At 36.3% G+C, this 14,351-nt stretch overlaps 1 protein-coding gene across 1 annotated transcript; it reads right to left on the bottom strand.

Annotated features, from left to right (window-relative positions):
- Positions 1-1,272: 1,272 nt before the first annotated feature.
- Positions 1,273-2,196, bottom strand: LOC136799031 (uncharacterized). Its single transcript, XM_067055710.1, has one exon. It carries the CDS (start codon positions 2,194-2,196, stop codon positions 1,273-1,275), a length of 924 nt encoding a protein of 307 aa, XP_066911811.1.
- Between the last annotated feature and the right edge of the window lie 12,155 nt (positions 2,197-14,351).

Below are 14,351 nucleotides of genomic sequence, written 5' to 3'. Positions count from 1 at the left end.
ATAAGTTTTCAAAAGTTCCTCATTCGATTTGAAATGTTTCAGAAGCACTGATCTAAGTCGACGTTTACTGGTTTCAAAATTATCATTCAAAATTTCGTACTGTTCGAGAAATGGTAGGGAGACTTTATAACGTTTAGCCTCATCATTAAAAGAAATATCATTTTCGAAATTTTCAATAGCAGTAGATTTAATTTCGTCATTCGATTCTTGGACATTTTCACAGTCCCAAAATTTGTTCAAAGTTTTTTGTAAATCTGTGTTCGGTTCGCGTATCTCATACTGGCACTCTAGAACATGCGTGGTCAAAACGTTTGATTCTAACGGATTTTTGTTAATAGAGCCGGACAAAACATAGCCTAGCTTTGTATCAATAGCAACCAAAGTTCCTTTGGAATTTTTGACTTTGTGGTCGTTGAAAATCTCCAATAATTATCAGCACCAATCAGCATGTCAACGACTAACGGAGAGTTCTTTGGATTCGAATCTGCAAAATCTAACGAAGCAAACTCAGGAATTTCATAAACACTTTCAATATTCTGATTCTTCAGTGGGTGGCAAATTTCGTTGCACAAAGCAGTCACTGGAATTTCACAATTTTTTCCTTTCACGGTAACTTCGAAAACGTTCAGAGTTTTGTTTGTAGAGTTATCATTAAAACTTTTAATACATATATCTTTAGTCGCGATGGGTTCATTTAGCTCGAGTCTTTCAGCAGCTTTCGGTGTAATATACGTAATCTGTGACCCCAAATCAAAAAGAATTCTCATTTTCTGTTCTTTCGTTTTACTCGAAACGGTAGCAGTAGCAGTTTGTAAAAATACATTATTATTCTTTGACCCGGCTACACACGAAACACTTTCATCGTTTCCCTCCTTTTTATTTGAACTGTCTTTCTCTTTTTCTTTCGTGAGAGTTTCAATGTTTTTATCCTGTTCATTGTTTGTACAAATCGAGACGTGGTGTTTTCCTTTACACACAAAACATTTCATATTCGTTCGGCATTGTTTTGATGAATGGCCGATCTTGAAGCAACAAAAGCAACGTCTTTCCTTTATTATTATAGACTTTCTGATTTCTTTATTCTCTACTATATCACAATATTGTTCTTTGTGATTTCGTTTACAAAAGATGCATTGTTTTCGCTCACTTGTCTTCGTAGAGAGATTTTTGAGGAGGCGTTGTCATGACGATTAGATCTTTGTGTGTGACCTAACAATGAACTTCCAGTAAATTTACTCTCTTGTAAACAACTTGAAGAGATTTTTTCGCGAGCTACAAGCTCATTTTTGAATGTTTTAAAAGTGTTAATAAATCAAATTTTTGTTCATTCGAAATGTTTCTTGAGATAATAAGTTGCATTTCTCCAGGCATCTTATTCATCAAAAGTGGGATCAAAAGTGGCCCATATTCTTCATTTTTCATTTCAAAGGTTTCTAAATTTCGTAGCTGAGTTTCAACGGTGTCGTAAAGGTTTCGTAGAGCTTTCAAATCATTGATATTAGATACCGATTCAAGTTCAATAATTTTCCCCATATGAAACGATATAAGTTTTTCTTTGTTGCCGAAACGCTCTTTTAACAGTTCTAGAGCTTTTGAATAGTTTTCGCTCGATAAATGAAATCCCTTCAATAAATTTTCTGCCTCTCCTTCGAGGTAACCCAACAAATAATTAAGTTTTTGTACATCTGGGATGCTTTTTTCATTGTGAACAGCAACGTTAAACGATTCTATGAATGACTGGTAATCAGCAGGATTCCCAGAAAATTGTTTGATTTTCAAAGTCGGAAGTTTCACGTTTGTTTTTGCTTTTGCAACAGATTGGACAGAACTTACAGGAGTAGAAAGCTCGACATTTGAAGACCCCCCACCAGTGCTCTTTCCCCTAGAAAATTTGGTAACAAAATTCTCAATCTTACGTATTTCGTAGTTTGTTTTGACTTCGTAATCCAATGCGTCATTCATAATCAAATTGTAATCATCATCCTCGGTTTCTTCATCTGCAATTTCTTGGTATAACTCCATGATACTTTTCAATTTTTCTTTGACAGTGTTTTTCAAAACAACGAGATATTCAATTTTGTCATTCACTAACTTTGACTGTTCAGTAGTCATAATCTCCTTGATATCTCCTTCTAATAATTTCTTAACATACGAGACAAGTCCAGCACGCTGTCTCTTTGAATTTTTCTCAGCCATTTTAAATCAATAACTCAATAACCAAATAATCAAATAATCAAATAATCAAAATTTGTTTTTCTTATTTGTTGTTGTTGTATGTTTTCTATATCTCTTCCAACAACCAAAACACAAATACCCCAAGTAGCATTTCAATTTGTAAAATTTAAAAAACGAGTTCAATCCAGTTCGGTATGGACCATGTTGTATAAAGTATAATCATGAACTGGTCTTTCAAGTATAAACACGTGCATAAGTACAAAGTGCGCCGAGTAGGCAACTAACATAAGTATATACCGGGTTACAAATTATACGACATTATCACCTCAATAGATAAAAGATCCAATGGTCCTTTTACAATTTGTTTTCTTGTTAATAAGCAAACAAATGGTCCACAATACAATAAAGAAATGTTTTTATCCAATTGTTAAATGGTTTCATTATCTCAATAGAGATCCCATGGTCCTTTTAGAATTTACTCTTTTGTTTCTAGCCTCCAGCTGTATTTCGAGCGGGAAAAATTTTTGACGGGGAAAAGATCCCTTTCCCCTTTTTCAATAGTTTTTTCAATTTTCAATCAATAGAATCAAAAGCTATTATGAGACTTGTTTGTTTTTCTTTTATTAGACTACTAATCAATAGGTCTTTTACAAATTAGAAGATTTGATAAACTCAAGACCGGCCTTAAACAATAGCATCACTATGGAAACGAAAATTTTGAAATCAATCTCAAAATTATTTTGAAATAGGGAAATAAGACCTTAATTTCAACGAGCTTGAGTTCTCCTTCTATTTATTACACATCACTTTGTAAAGCGATTGTAAAGAATGGGCATGTGATATGAGAATCTAGATATGAACTAGATACCCGGGGGACACTCGATCTGACAACGACCGTATGTATGGCCCAAAATTTGGCCAAATTTGACTTTGATCGTGAACATAAACCACTGGACATTATCTCCTTTGTTATTCTTGTAGAAAGCACTGCTAGCTTCGTTACCGCCTCGTTAAAAACATAAAATGAAATACTTGCTAACAACGTCAAAACTTCGACAAAACCCGACCTGGTCCAATTACTTTATTATAAGAAGGACCAACTAATAATCGGAAATTGAAGATAAAAAGATTAAATGAAAGAGAGGTTCCCACCACGTCCTTTTCCTTCACCACAAAGACCCTCGAAGAGCGCCGCACCAGCCACGGCGACCTTCGAAAGAAAGACGGTTATCTGGTACACCAGGTTGTGGAAATTCAGAAAGGATGTGTTATTTATCGTATCTTTTGTTGTGTGTGTGATGGTGACAAGGAGGTTTACAAGTTTCCAGAATCAATGTCGTGGAATAGAAATTATGATTGACAGTTTGACCACGTGACCAGTAGGGTCACGTGGATATATAAATAGCGCGACATTTGTAATTTATGATTAGTACGAAACTAGACAGAGAAGAAGAAACATCTAATAGAAATATACAGTCCTCCACTTATTTCGTTTCGGACATTTGGTCCAAACGAACCGGATATGAATCTGGTATAAAAGTTTTTTTAAAGAACTGTTATTGAATTATCGTTGTTGAACTTGACTGACTTGGAATGATTTGGAATTGATTTGAATAAATAATTATTGAACTTGTCGACTTGTGCTGCTGAACCTGAACTTATTGGACACTGATTTATGGATTTGATTGGAAATTTAATGAAACATTTATTGATTGAACTTATGCTGTTGAACTTGGAACTCACACGGATAAGATTTATGGATTTACATTTGATTTGGAAACTTTTGAGATTTAGATTGTATCGAAAATTGGAGAAGTTTGGATACAAATTCACGAATAATTCCTATCCGTCATTGGGGAATATATCGTCATACATTTATTTGAGATTTGAATTGAAAACCTTATAGATTGTATCGAAAATTGGAAAACTTTGGATACAAATTTACGAATAATTCCTATCCGTCATTTGGGGATATATCGTCACACAATTTGATTTGAGATTTGAGGATACACATTTACGAATAATTCCTATCCGTCATTGGGGGATATATCGTCATACAAATTGATTTGAGATTTGATAATACACATTTACGAATAATTCCTATCCGTCATTGGGGGATATATCGTCACACAATTTGATTTGAGATTTGAGGATACACATTTACGAATAATTCCTATCCGTCATTGGGGGGATATATCGTCACACATTTGATTTGAGATTTGAGGATACAAATTTACGAATAATTCCTATCCGTCATTGGGGGAATATATCATCGTCACACATTGATTTGAGATTTGAATTTGAAAACTTTTGAGATTTAGATTGTATCGAAAATTGGAGAAGTTTGGATACAAATTCACGAATAATTCCTACCCGTCATTGGGGAATATATCGTCATACATTGATTTGAGATTTGAATTGAAAACCTTTGAGACTTATATAGATTGTATTAAAAATTGGAAAACTTTGGATACAAATTTACGAATAATTCCTATCCGCCATTGGGGAATATATCGTCACACATTTGATTTGAGAATTTGATCTTTACACATTTGATTTAGGATTTGAGAACTTTGGAGTACATTGTTACACGTGATTTGGATACTTCAGACTTAATTGAGAATTTGAGATTTACGACTTTTAACGAACGGGAACAAAGTTTGATATTTTCTCGGCCCCATTGGAAATTTGGCCCCTACGACTAATAAGAATATATCGAAAATTGGTTACTTGAACGTTGAGAATTGTACGTATTTAGAAAGCAAGACATTTTGAATCGTCAAAATTGGGAAACTTTACTGGAACTGGAGATTTGTTTGGGAAAACGTCGAACTTTAGAATCTTTTTTGCTGGATCTTTGAAGAAGTTTACTTTGGAAATTATTGAGAGATTCTGCTAAAGGAGACTTGTTTACGCAAGAAAACATTTTCAAAAAATTCCTCTGGAATTTTTTTCGAACACATGGAACTTTGTTTACGAGAGAGATATTTGCAGAATGAATAACGAATCAATAGAATGACGTCAAAAGGGCGTATTTGTATTTAGACCTCACCTGCTTTATGAACGTTCTATGAACTAGGATTTTACTCGATTTATTAGAACATTTTGTTACACTTTTTATAGGAACTTAGATTATTTTGGCAGGGTGAGTGTTGTGATTTATATTTTCGGGGGGAATGTCGTGGAATAGAAATTATGATTGACAGTTTGACCACGTGACCAGTAGGGTCACGTGGATATATAAATAGCGCGACATTTGTAATTTATGATTAGTACGAAACTAGACAGAGAAGAAGAAACATCTAATAGAAATATACAGTCCTCCCACTTATTTCGTTTCGGACAATCAACAAATATGTACCGTGAGTATCACAGCGCGAATGAATAATGCCCCCCCCCCCCAGCGGTTTGCGTGAATGCGTGAATGGGCATTTTTGGTTGTGTGAATGCGTGAAAATTGGGAAAAAAATGCGTGAATGCGTGAATTGAAAAAACTTGCGTGAACGTGAAAATTCAATTTTTGATTGCGTGAATGCGTGAATCTGGGTTATTTTGTGCGTGAATACGTGAATTCTCCCTTTTTTCCACCGATCATGTGCAGTTTTGCCGATTTTCCAGTGTTTCCCCGATTTTCCCGATAATTTTCCGATTTTCTGAAAAATCGGGTTAATGCGTGAAACTCGAGGAAAATTTGCGTGAATGAGTGAATTTCAAAAAAAAATTGCGTGATTGCGTGAATTGAGTGTCCTCTGGGGGGCCCCAATAATATTTTCTCTTTGAAAAATTGACCTCTGATACTCAGGGTAACAAATATGTGGATATATGCTACGACCACTGACTTTTATATATCTATCTATCTATCTATCTATTTAATTAAGTAGCATTAGGCGTGAGCCCATATTCGCCACGTGGGCGTGGGCGGCCGCCATACCGCCATTTCATTGTTCCCGGCGTTTTTGTAATCCGGCTATTTTTCACGGTCACTTTCGTTTTCTCGCCTCGTCGTCGAAGTTGAAAATTTTGAAGTGGAAGACTGTTTTAAACTTGTCTCAACCATCAGAGAAAGTCTGGTAAGAGTATCTTGAATTTCACAAGTGTGGGGAATGTAATTAGGCTATTCCATTTATAAACTATTTAGGGTGGGGCAACAAGTCGAAGCACAAGGAATGACCTATTCTTTGTTTTGTTGATCGTTGTAACGTTGTTGATGATCATATCATTATGATTGCTTTTTGCTTCTCCGACTTACACTGACTTCTGAGTTATATTCAATCATTTTTTGAAATGAAACTGTATCTACAATTCTGCTATACAAGGCCGATCTCTAAAAATTGTTTGGTTCCCGTCATCCGACCGACCTTGATTTTTACTCTGAAGTTAGAGTCGGAGAGTCGGAGACCCCTTTTGCCACTTCTAGATTCCTAATTGTCAACCTCTGCGCGCTCAGTGTTTACAAGCTTTCAAATCGAAATAGCGAGCGCGGCGCGCCAGCGGAAAGTGAACCAAAAACCAGTTTATTAGGGAGGTCAGGGCAAAATTTCAAACTCATCTAATCACTTTGAAAATAGGTCCATCTGAAAAAGGGTAAAAAATGCAAGAAAATGAGGCCGGTCATAGACCTCTCAGAAAAAAGCGGTTCCGAAAAGGTATGCCATTTTTTGTGGCTTAAAAACAGTTCTTTCGGTAACAAATGGCTTAGGCTAAACAGTTAGTCACACTAGGAAATCTAGCTTTCAGAAAAAACAACATCAATCATCTACAGGATACATTTCAACAACAAGGATGAGAGTTACCTGAATCAAGTTCGCAAGACAATATTAATTTAAACTTGAAAGTTGGAAACAAAATAAAACGTGCAGCAGCCAAAATCAACCAACCAAAATTTGTCATTCAATTCCTGAGACAGCGCTTCGATTTTTAAGGCCTTGTTTATACGCTAAAGTAAAAACAATTACGCACATGTAAATGGGTCATTGTCTGAGGTCCGGCAAAATTTCCGGGAGATAGCCTATCCGGCAGTGCGCGGATCTAGGTGGGTTCCGCCTCCCCCGTAGATCTTTTTCTTGGGAAGTTGATCTTCAAATTAGTTTTCAAGGTTGGCTTGGCGCAAATTTTTTCATCTATGGCTCAAATTTCAGGCAATTTCTCAAAGTTTTTGAAAATGTTAATTTCATTAAAAAGCGCCGGGTTATTTTTTCATGAATCCCTTTAGAAGTTTTGCGGTGCATTTTTTTGCTTGAGAGTCAAGTAAACGATATAGCGTCTTTGCAGCATTAATCTTTGATACGCATTTTGGCGGGACGCTAGTATGGCTAACTGCTAAATGGGTAAGAGCTGACGGCACCAAAAACAGTGAAAAAATCACTTTTTCAGATTCAAAATTCAATATCTTTTCAACGGCTTATTCAATTGTTCTGAAATTTTCAGGAGAGTTGGACATGGATGCAAGCTACCAAAATGAAGCCAGCGTCAGTTTCGCAGCGTCAGCGTCAGCGTCAGCGTCAACGCAAATCAGATTCAAATCGAAAGTGGTTATAAAAAGTGTTCTAGCCAACTTGGATCGACCAGTATGGCTCCCATTTATAGATATGATGCAACCTACACCCATTGATGACCTTTTACAAAAGAAATGAAGTTCATAGCCCCTTTCAATTTTTCAGTTAGTCGAGGAACTTGTCCCTAACTGACTTTAACCAAAATGTGAAAAGGTAAAATTCGGGCTTTCTGGCTAACTTGGATCGAAAAGTATGGCTCCCTTTTATAGATATGATGCAACCTACACCCATTAGTAACCTTTTACAAAAGAAATGAAGTTCATAGCTCCTTCCAATTTTTCAGTTAGTCGAGGAACGTGTCCCTAACTGACTTTAACCAAAATGTGAAAAAGTGAAATTCGGGCTTTCTGGCCAACTTGAATCGAACGGTATGGCTCCCATTTATAGATATGATGCAACCTACACCCATTAGTGACCTTTTACAAAAAAATGAAGTTCATAGCTCCTTCCAATTTTTCAGTTAGTCGAGGAACGTGTCCCTAACTGACTTTAACCAAAATGTGAAAAAGTGAAATTCGGGCTTTCTGGCTAACTTGAATCGAAAAGTATGGCTCCCATTTATAGATATGATGCAACCTACACCCATTAGTGACCTTTTACAAAAGAAATGAAGTTCATAGCTCCTTCCAATTTTTCAGTTAGTCGAGGAACGTGTCCCTAACTGACTTTAACCAAAATGTGAAAAAGTGAAATTCGGGCTTTCTGGCCAACTTGAATCGAACGGTATGGCTCCCATTTATAGATATGATGCAACCTACACCCATTAGTGACCTTTTACAAAAAAAATGAAGTTCATAGCTCCTTCCAATTTTTCAGTTAGTCGAGGAACGTGTCCCTAACTGACTTTAACCAAAATGTGAAAAAGTGAAATTCGGGCTTTCTGGCCAACTTGGAACGAAAAGTATGGCTCCCATTTATAATATGATGCAATCTACACTCATTAGTGAACTTTTACAAAAGAAATGAAGTTCATAGCTCCTTCCAATTTTTCAGTTAGTCGAGGAACGTGTCCCTAACTGACTTTAAACCAAAATGTGAAAAAGTGAAATTCGGGCTTTCTGGCCAACTTGGATCGAACGGTATGGCTCCCATTTATAGATATGATGCAACCTACACCCATTAGTGACCTTTACGAAAGAAATGAAGTTCATAGCTCCTTCCAATTTTTCAGTTAGTCGAGGAACGTGTCCCTAACTGACTTTAACCAAAATGTGAAAAAGTGAAATTCGGGCTTTCTGGCCAACTTGGATCGAACGGTATGGCTCCCATTTATAGATATGATGCAACCTACACCCATTAGTGACCTTTTACAAAAAAAATGAAGTTCATAGCTCCTTCCAATTTTTCAGTTAGTCGAGGAACGTGTCCCTAACTGACTTTAACCAAAATGTGAAAAAGTGAAATTCGGGCTTTCTGGCTAACTTGAATCGAAAAGTATGGCTCCCATTTATAGATATGATGCAACCTACACCCATTAGTGACCTTTTACAAAAGAAATGAAGTTCATAGCTCCTTCCAATTTTTCAGTTAGTCGAGGAACGTGTCCCTAACTGACTTTAACCAAAATGTGAAAAAGTGAAATTCGGGCTTTCTGGCCAACTTGAATCGAACGGTATGGCTCCATTTATAGATATGATGCAACCTACACCCATTAGTGACCTTTTACAAAAAAAATGAAGTTCATAGCTCCTTCCAATTTTTCAGTTAGTCGAGGAACGTGTCCCTAACTGACTTTAACCAAAATGTGAAAAAGTGAAATTCGGGCTTTCTGGCCAACTTGGAACGAAAAGTATGGCTCCCATTTATAAATATGATGCAATCTACACTCATTAGTGAACTTTTACAAAAGAAATGAAGTTCATAGCTCCTTCCAATTTTTCAGTTAGTCGAGGAACGTGTCCCTAACTGACTTTAACCAAAATGTGAAAAAGTGAAATTCGGGCTTTCTGGCCAACTTGGATCGAACGGTATGGCTCCCATTTATAGATATGATGCAACCTACACCCATTAGTGACCTTTTACAAAAAAAATGAAGTTCATAGCTCCTTCCAATTTTTCAGTTAGTCGAGGAACGTGTCCCTAACTGACTTTAACCAAAATGTGAAAAAGTGAAATTCGGGCTTTCTGGCCAACTTGGAACGAAAAGTATGGCTCCCATTTATAAATATGATGCAATCTACACTCATTAGTGAACTTTTACAAAAGAAATGAAGTTCATAGCTCCTTCCAATTTTTCAGTTAGTCGAGGAACGTGTCCCTAACTGACTTTAACCAAAATGTGAAAAAGTGAAATTCGGGCTTTCTGGCCAACTTGGATCGAACGGTATGGCTCCCATTTATAGATACGATGCAACCTACACCCATTAGTGACCTTTTACAAAAAAAATGAAGTTCATAGCTCCTTCCAATTTTTCAGTTAGTCGAGGAACGTGTCCCTAACTGACTTTAACCAAAATGTGAAAAAGTGAAATTCGGGCTTTCTGGCCAACTTGGAACGAAAAGTATGGCTCCCATTTATAAATATGATGCAATCTACACCCATTAGTGACCTTTTACGAAAGAAATGAAGTTCATAGCTCCTTCCAATTTTTCAGTTAGTCGAGGAACGTGTCCCTAACTGACTTTAATCAAAATGTGAAAAAGTGAAATTCGGGCTTTCTGGATAACTTGAATCGAAAAAGTATGTCGTTAACGTTTTAAACACGAGCAACGGATTCAGAATAATAGAGGTAATTATTTTTACAACTCACACTTTTTTGATCACATTAATTGGCATCTTGACATTATAGTTATCTTGTTAGGTGTTTTGTTTCGAGAGTCCTTGCAATAGTTTATTGTTCAACTTGGAGAGGTAACTGACTTTAACCAAAATGTCGAAAAGTGGATTTTTTTTGGATAAGATTAACACTTCATTGGAAAGTTGTTTTTCAGTTTTTATGACGTTTCAAACTATAAAGGAATTTGAAATTGAAGACTAAAACTTTTTAATTTTTTTCCGAAATTCTGAATACCATTGATTTCAAAGGCACTCTAGTCCCGTAAAGCCGTGGTTACACTACATTAATATCTTTAAAATTTTTGAAATTTTTTAATCAAAAATACATTAAAGAAATTAACTATTTTCTTTAAAGTCTTTTTGAAATTTTTGTGTTGTATCAAATCTTCAATCGTTTTTTCTCAACTCATTTTCTCACTCAACAAACGACATGAGTGGAAGGAGGAAGGCAGCTGCACGTATTGTGTTAATTCTTATCATAGTGCGGAAAGGGGTCTGATACCCCCCTTCTTAAACGATCCCCCCTCCTTGCTATCCCCCCCTTTTTAATGAAAATTTCTGACCCCCTTCTTCACTTTTTTGGAAGGTGTCATCCCCTTAAGAAAGGGCGTCCGAACTATGCTTATAACCGGAAATTTCAGAGGAAATATTCGAAAAAGAAAAGTCGAGCTAAAAGATCTTGCTGGGTACGCCTAGTGGTTAAAGTTGAGGAACGAAAACAGCCCCTACAACAACAACATATTTGCTGAACTAAGTGACCAAGAAGAATTTATATCTTATTTAAAACTTATCCTATTTTCACCCCTATCACCAATCGCTAGAAAATCCATTCATCGAAAAAAATGTACAGAACTATCATGTCGGTATCTTTGATCTCGAGAGAAGTGAAGAAAAAAACTTTAAACTCTTTACCAAAAAAATGGTAAAGAATCGCAAGAAATAATTTCTTTTTTCAAGAATTTATACGTCTTTATTTTCTTTAAAAGAGGGCTGTTACACTTGTAAATTTTTTAATCATAAAGACTTGATTAAAAAATTTCAGAAATTTAGAAATAAATTAATGTAATGTAACCACGCCTTAAGGCAGGATGTTTTGGTTTCTCGAGCGCGATGATTTACAATCTATAAAGTAATTTCAACCAGAATTTGGCCACTTTTGTTGCTATCAAATGGTGCATAGATCTCGGCTTTCCTACGTCCCTACTCTGTGTATCTTACTTACTTTTTGATACTTTTTGAAGGCTTCTTTGTTCGTCTCAACATTCATTCAATTTGAGAAATCCGACGATGGATCATAACTTTGATGCTATTTGAATCAGCTCTCCTAAGAATAGGGTAATTCGGCAGCAGCGGCTCGTCCGGTAGTGAATTGAGAAAATGGTCCAATTGATGTTTAAAATTAGTTTTGGAGAAGTTTTTGAGGTTACGGATGGATTGTGGGAGGGCATTAAATAGTCTGGGACCTTTTTCTGACAGGGAGTTTCTCCATATGTTTTTTGCCTTATGTTCATCTTTTTTAGATAACATTTTCTACCCAGTCTCTGGTTATCGTAACTGAAGATGTCACCTTTGTTTTCATGTTCACATCCAGAGTGACTTCTAAATCCTTCATGTCCATCTTGGTTTCGATAGGAGAGCCAGTGTCTGAGAGCTAACTTGAGTGTTTTTTTACCTCTTCATTTTTTCCGTATTTAAGATGTTCAAACTTTAAGCCATTGAGCTGCATGTTGTTTAATGATGTCTATTGAAGGGGGGGGGCCTATTGATACACCACATCAAGGTCGTTTTGTAGAAATTGAACATCAGTGTTATTAGAGGGGTTAGAGATCTCCTTCATTAAACGTGTATCGTCAGCAAATGAAGATAGAAATAAATGTAAGATGTTAGTGTCAATATCTTGGATCATTATTAGGAAGAGAAGTGGACCAAAAACAGATCCTTTGGGGACGCCAGAAATGACTTCTGCTTTTTTGGAGAGGATGTAGTCAACAGATACTTGTTGGTCCTTGTTGGGTCCTACCGGTAAGGAAAGATCTGATCCATTGCAGTAATTTGCCAGATATACCATTTCTCTCGATTTTATGGAGTAAGATTGTATGATCTACACGGTCAAATGCCTTGCTGAAGTCAAGGTAAATAACGTCAACCTTACGTCCTTTTTCAATGTGATGGATGAGTCGTTCTGTGTGCAAAAGAAGTTGGCTAAGGCATGATCTTCCAGACCTGAATCCATGTTGATTATCGTTAAAGAAGTTGTTTTCTTCTATGTGATTTTGTAGCCGTTTTCTGACAATCTTCTCGAAAATCTTAGTTACTTGCGAAGTTAATGCTACAGGTCGATAGTTTTCAGGTAGGCCTTTGTTGCCTTTTTCAAAGATGGGTGTGATGAAACTGGTTTTCAAAAGTTGAGGTGTGTAGCCTTTGTCGAGTATATTTCTCAAGATTAGAAAGAGAGGGGCTGCAATCTTTGACTTGACTTGTTTTAAGAAAATTGCAGTATCCAGTCCAAAAATAGTGTGAAGTGACGTAATATGAATAAAATAATGGCCCATAAGAGCGTTTGTATATAAGAAGCATAACTTATATTATAGTTGATTAGCGCCAATAGATGTATTTTTTGAACGAGAAAAAAATTTGAAACATTCAATTTTCACAAAGTTGTAAAGCTGGTAGCCAGCTATTAAACATTGATTGCTCTTCAAACATTGTGACAATACATGTTTGAGATCAATGTTTGACGGTTTACGACATGTAAAATATGAGATATTGGGAGTCATACCGTTCGATCCAAGTTGGCCATAAAGCCCGAATTTCACTTTTTCACATTTTGGTTAAAGTCAGTTAAGGACACGTTCCTCGACTAACTGAAAAATTGGAAGGAGCTATGAACTTCATTTTTTTTGTAAAAGGTCACTAATGGGTGTAGGTTGCATCATATTTATAAATGGGAGCCATACCATTCGATCCAAGTTGGCCAGAAAGCCCTAATTTCACTTTTTCACATTTCGGTTAAAGTCAGTAAGGGACACGTTCCTCGACTAACTGAAAAATTGGAAGGAGCTATGAACTTCATTTCTTTTGTAAAAGGTCACTAATGGGTGTAGGTTGCATCATATCTGTAAATGGGAGCCATACCGTTCGATCCAAGTTGGCCAGAAAGCCCGAATTCCACTTTTTCACTTTTTGGTTAAAGTCAGTTAGGGACACGTTCCTCGACTAACTGAAAAATTGGAAGGAGTTATGAACTTCATTTTTTTTGTAAAAGGTCACTAATAGGTGTAGGTTGCATCATATCTATAAATGGGAGCCATACCGTTCGATCCAAGTTGGCCAGAAAGCCCGAATTCCACTTTTTCACTTTTTGGTTAAAGTCAGTTAGGGACACGTTCCTCAACTAACTGAAAAATTGGAAGGAGCTATGAACTTCATTTTTTTTGTAAAAGGTCACTAATACGTGTAGGTTGCATCATATCTATAAATGGGAGCCATACCGTTCGATCCAAGTTGGCCAGAAAGCCCGAATTCCACTTTTTCACTTTTTGGTTAAAGTCAGTTAGAGACACGTTCCTCGACTAACTGAAAAATTGGAAGGAGTTATGAACTTCATTTTTTTTGTAAAAGGTCACTAATAGGTGTAGGTTGCATCATATCTATAAATGGGAGCCATACCGCTCGATCCAAGTTGGCTAGAACACTTTTTATAACCACTTTCGATTTGAATCTGATTCGCGTTGACGCTGACGCTGACGCTGACGCTGCGAAACTGACGCTGGCTTCATTTTGGTATGCAAGCTTCCAAGTTTTAAAAAAAAAGTAAAAAATTATTCTCTGGAACATGTGTATTT

The sequence above is a fragment of the Clytia hemisphaerica genome, unplaced genomic scaffold, assembly GCF_902728285.1.
Source record: "Clytia hemisphaerica strain Z4C2 unplaced genomic scaffold, Clytia hemisphaerica genome assembly, whole genome shotgun sequence".
Lineage (NCBI taxonomy): Eukaryota > Metazoa > Cnidaria > Hydrozoa > Leptothecata > Clytiidae > Clytia > Clytia hemisphaerica.
This window is presented reverse-complemented; position numbering and strand designations above follow the sequence as displayed.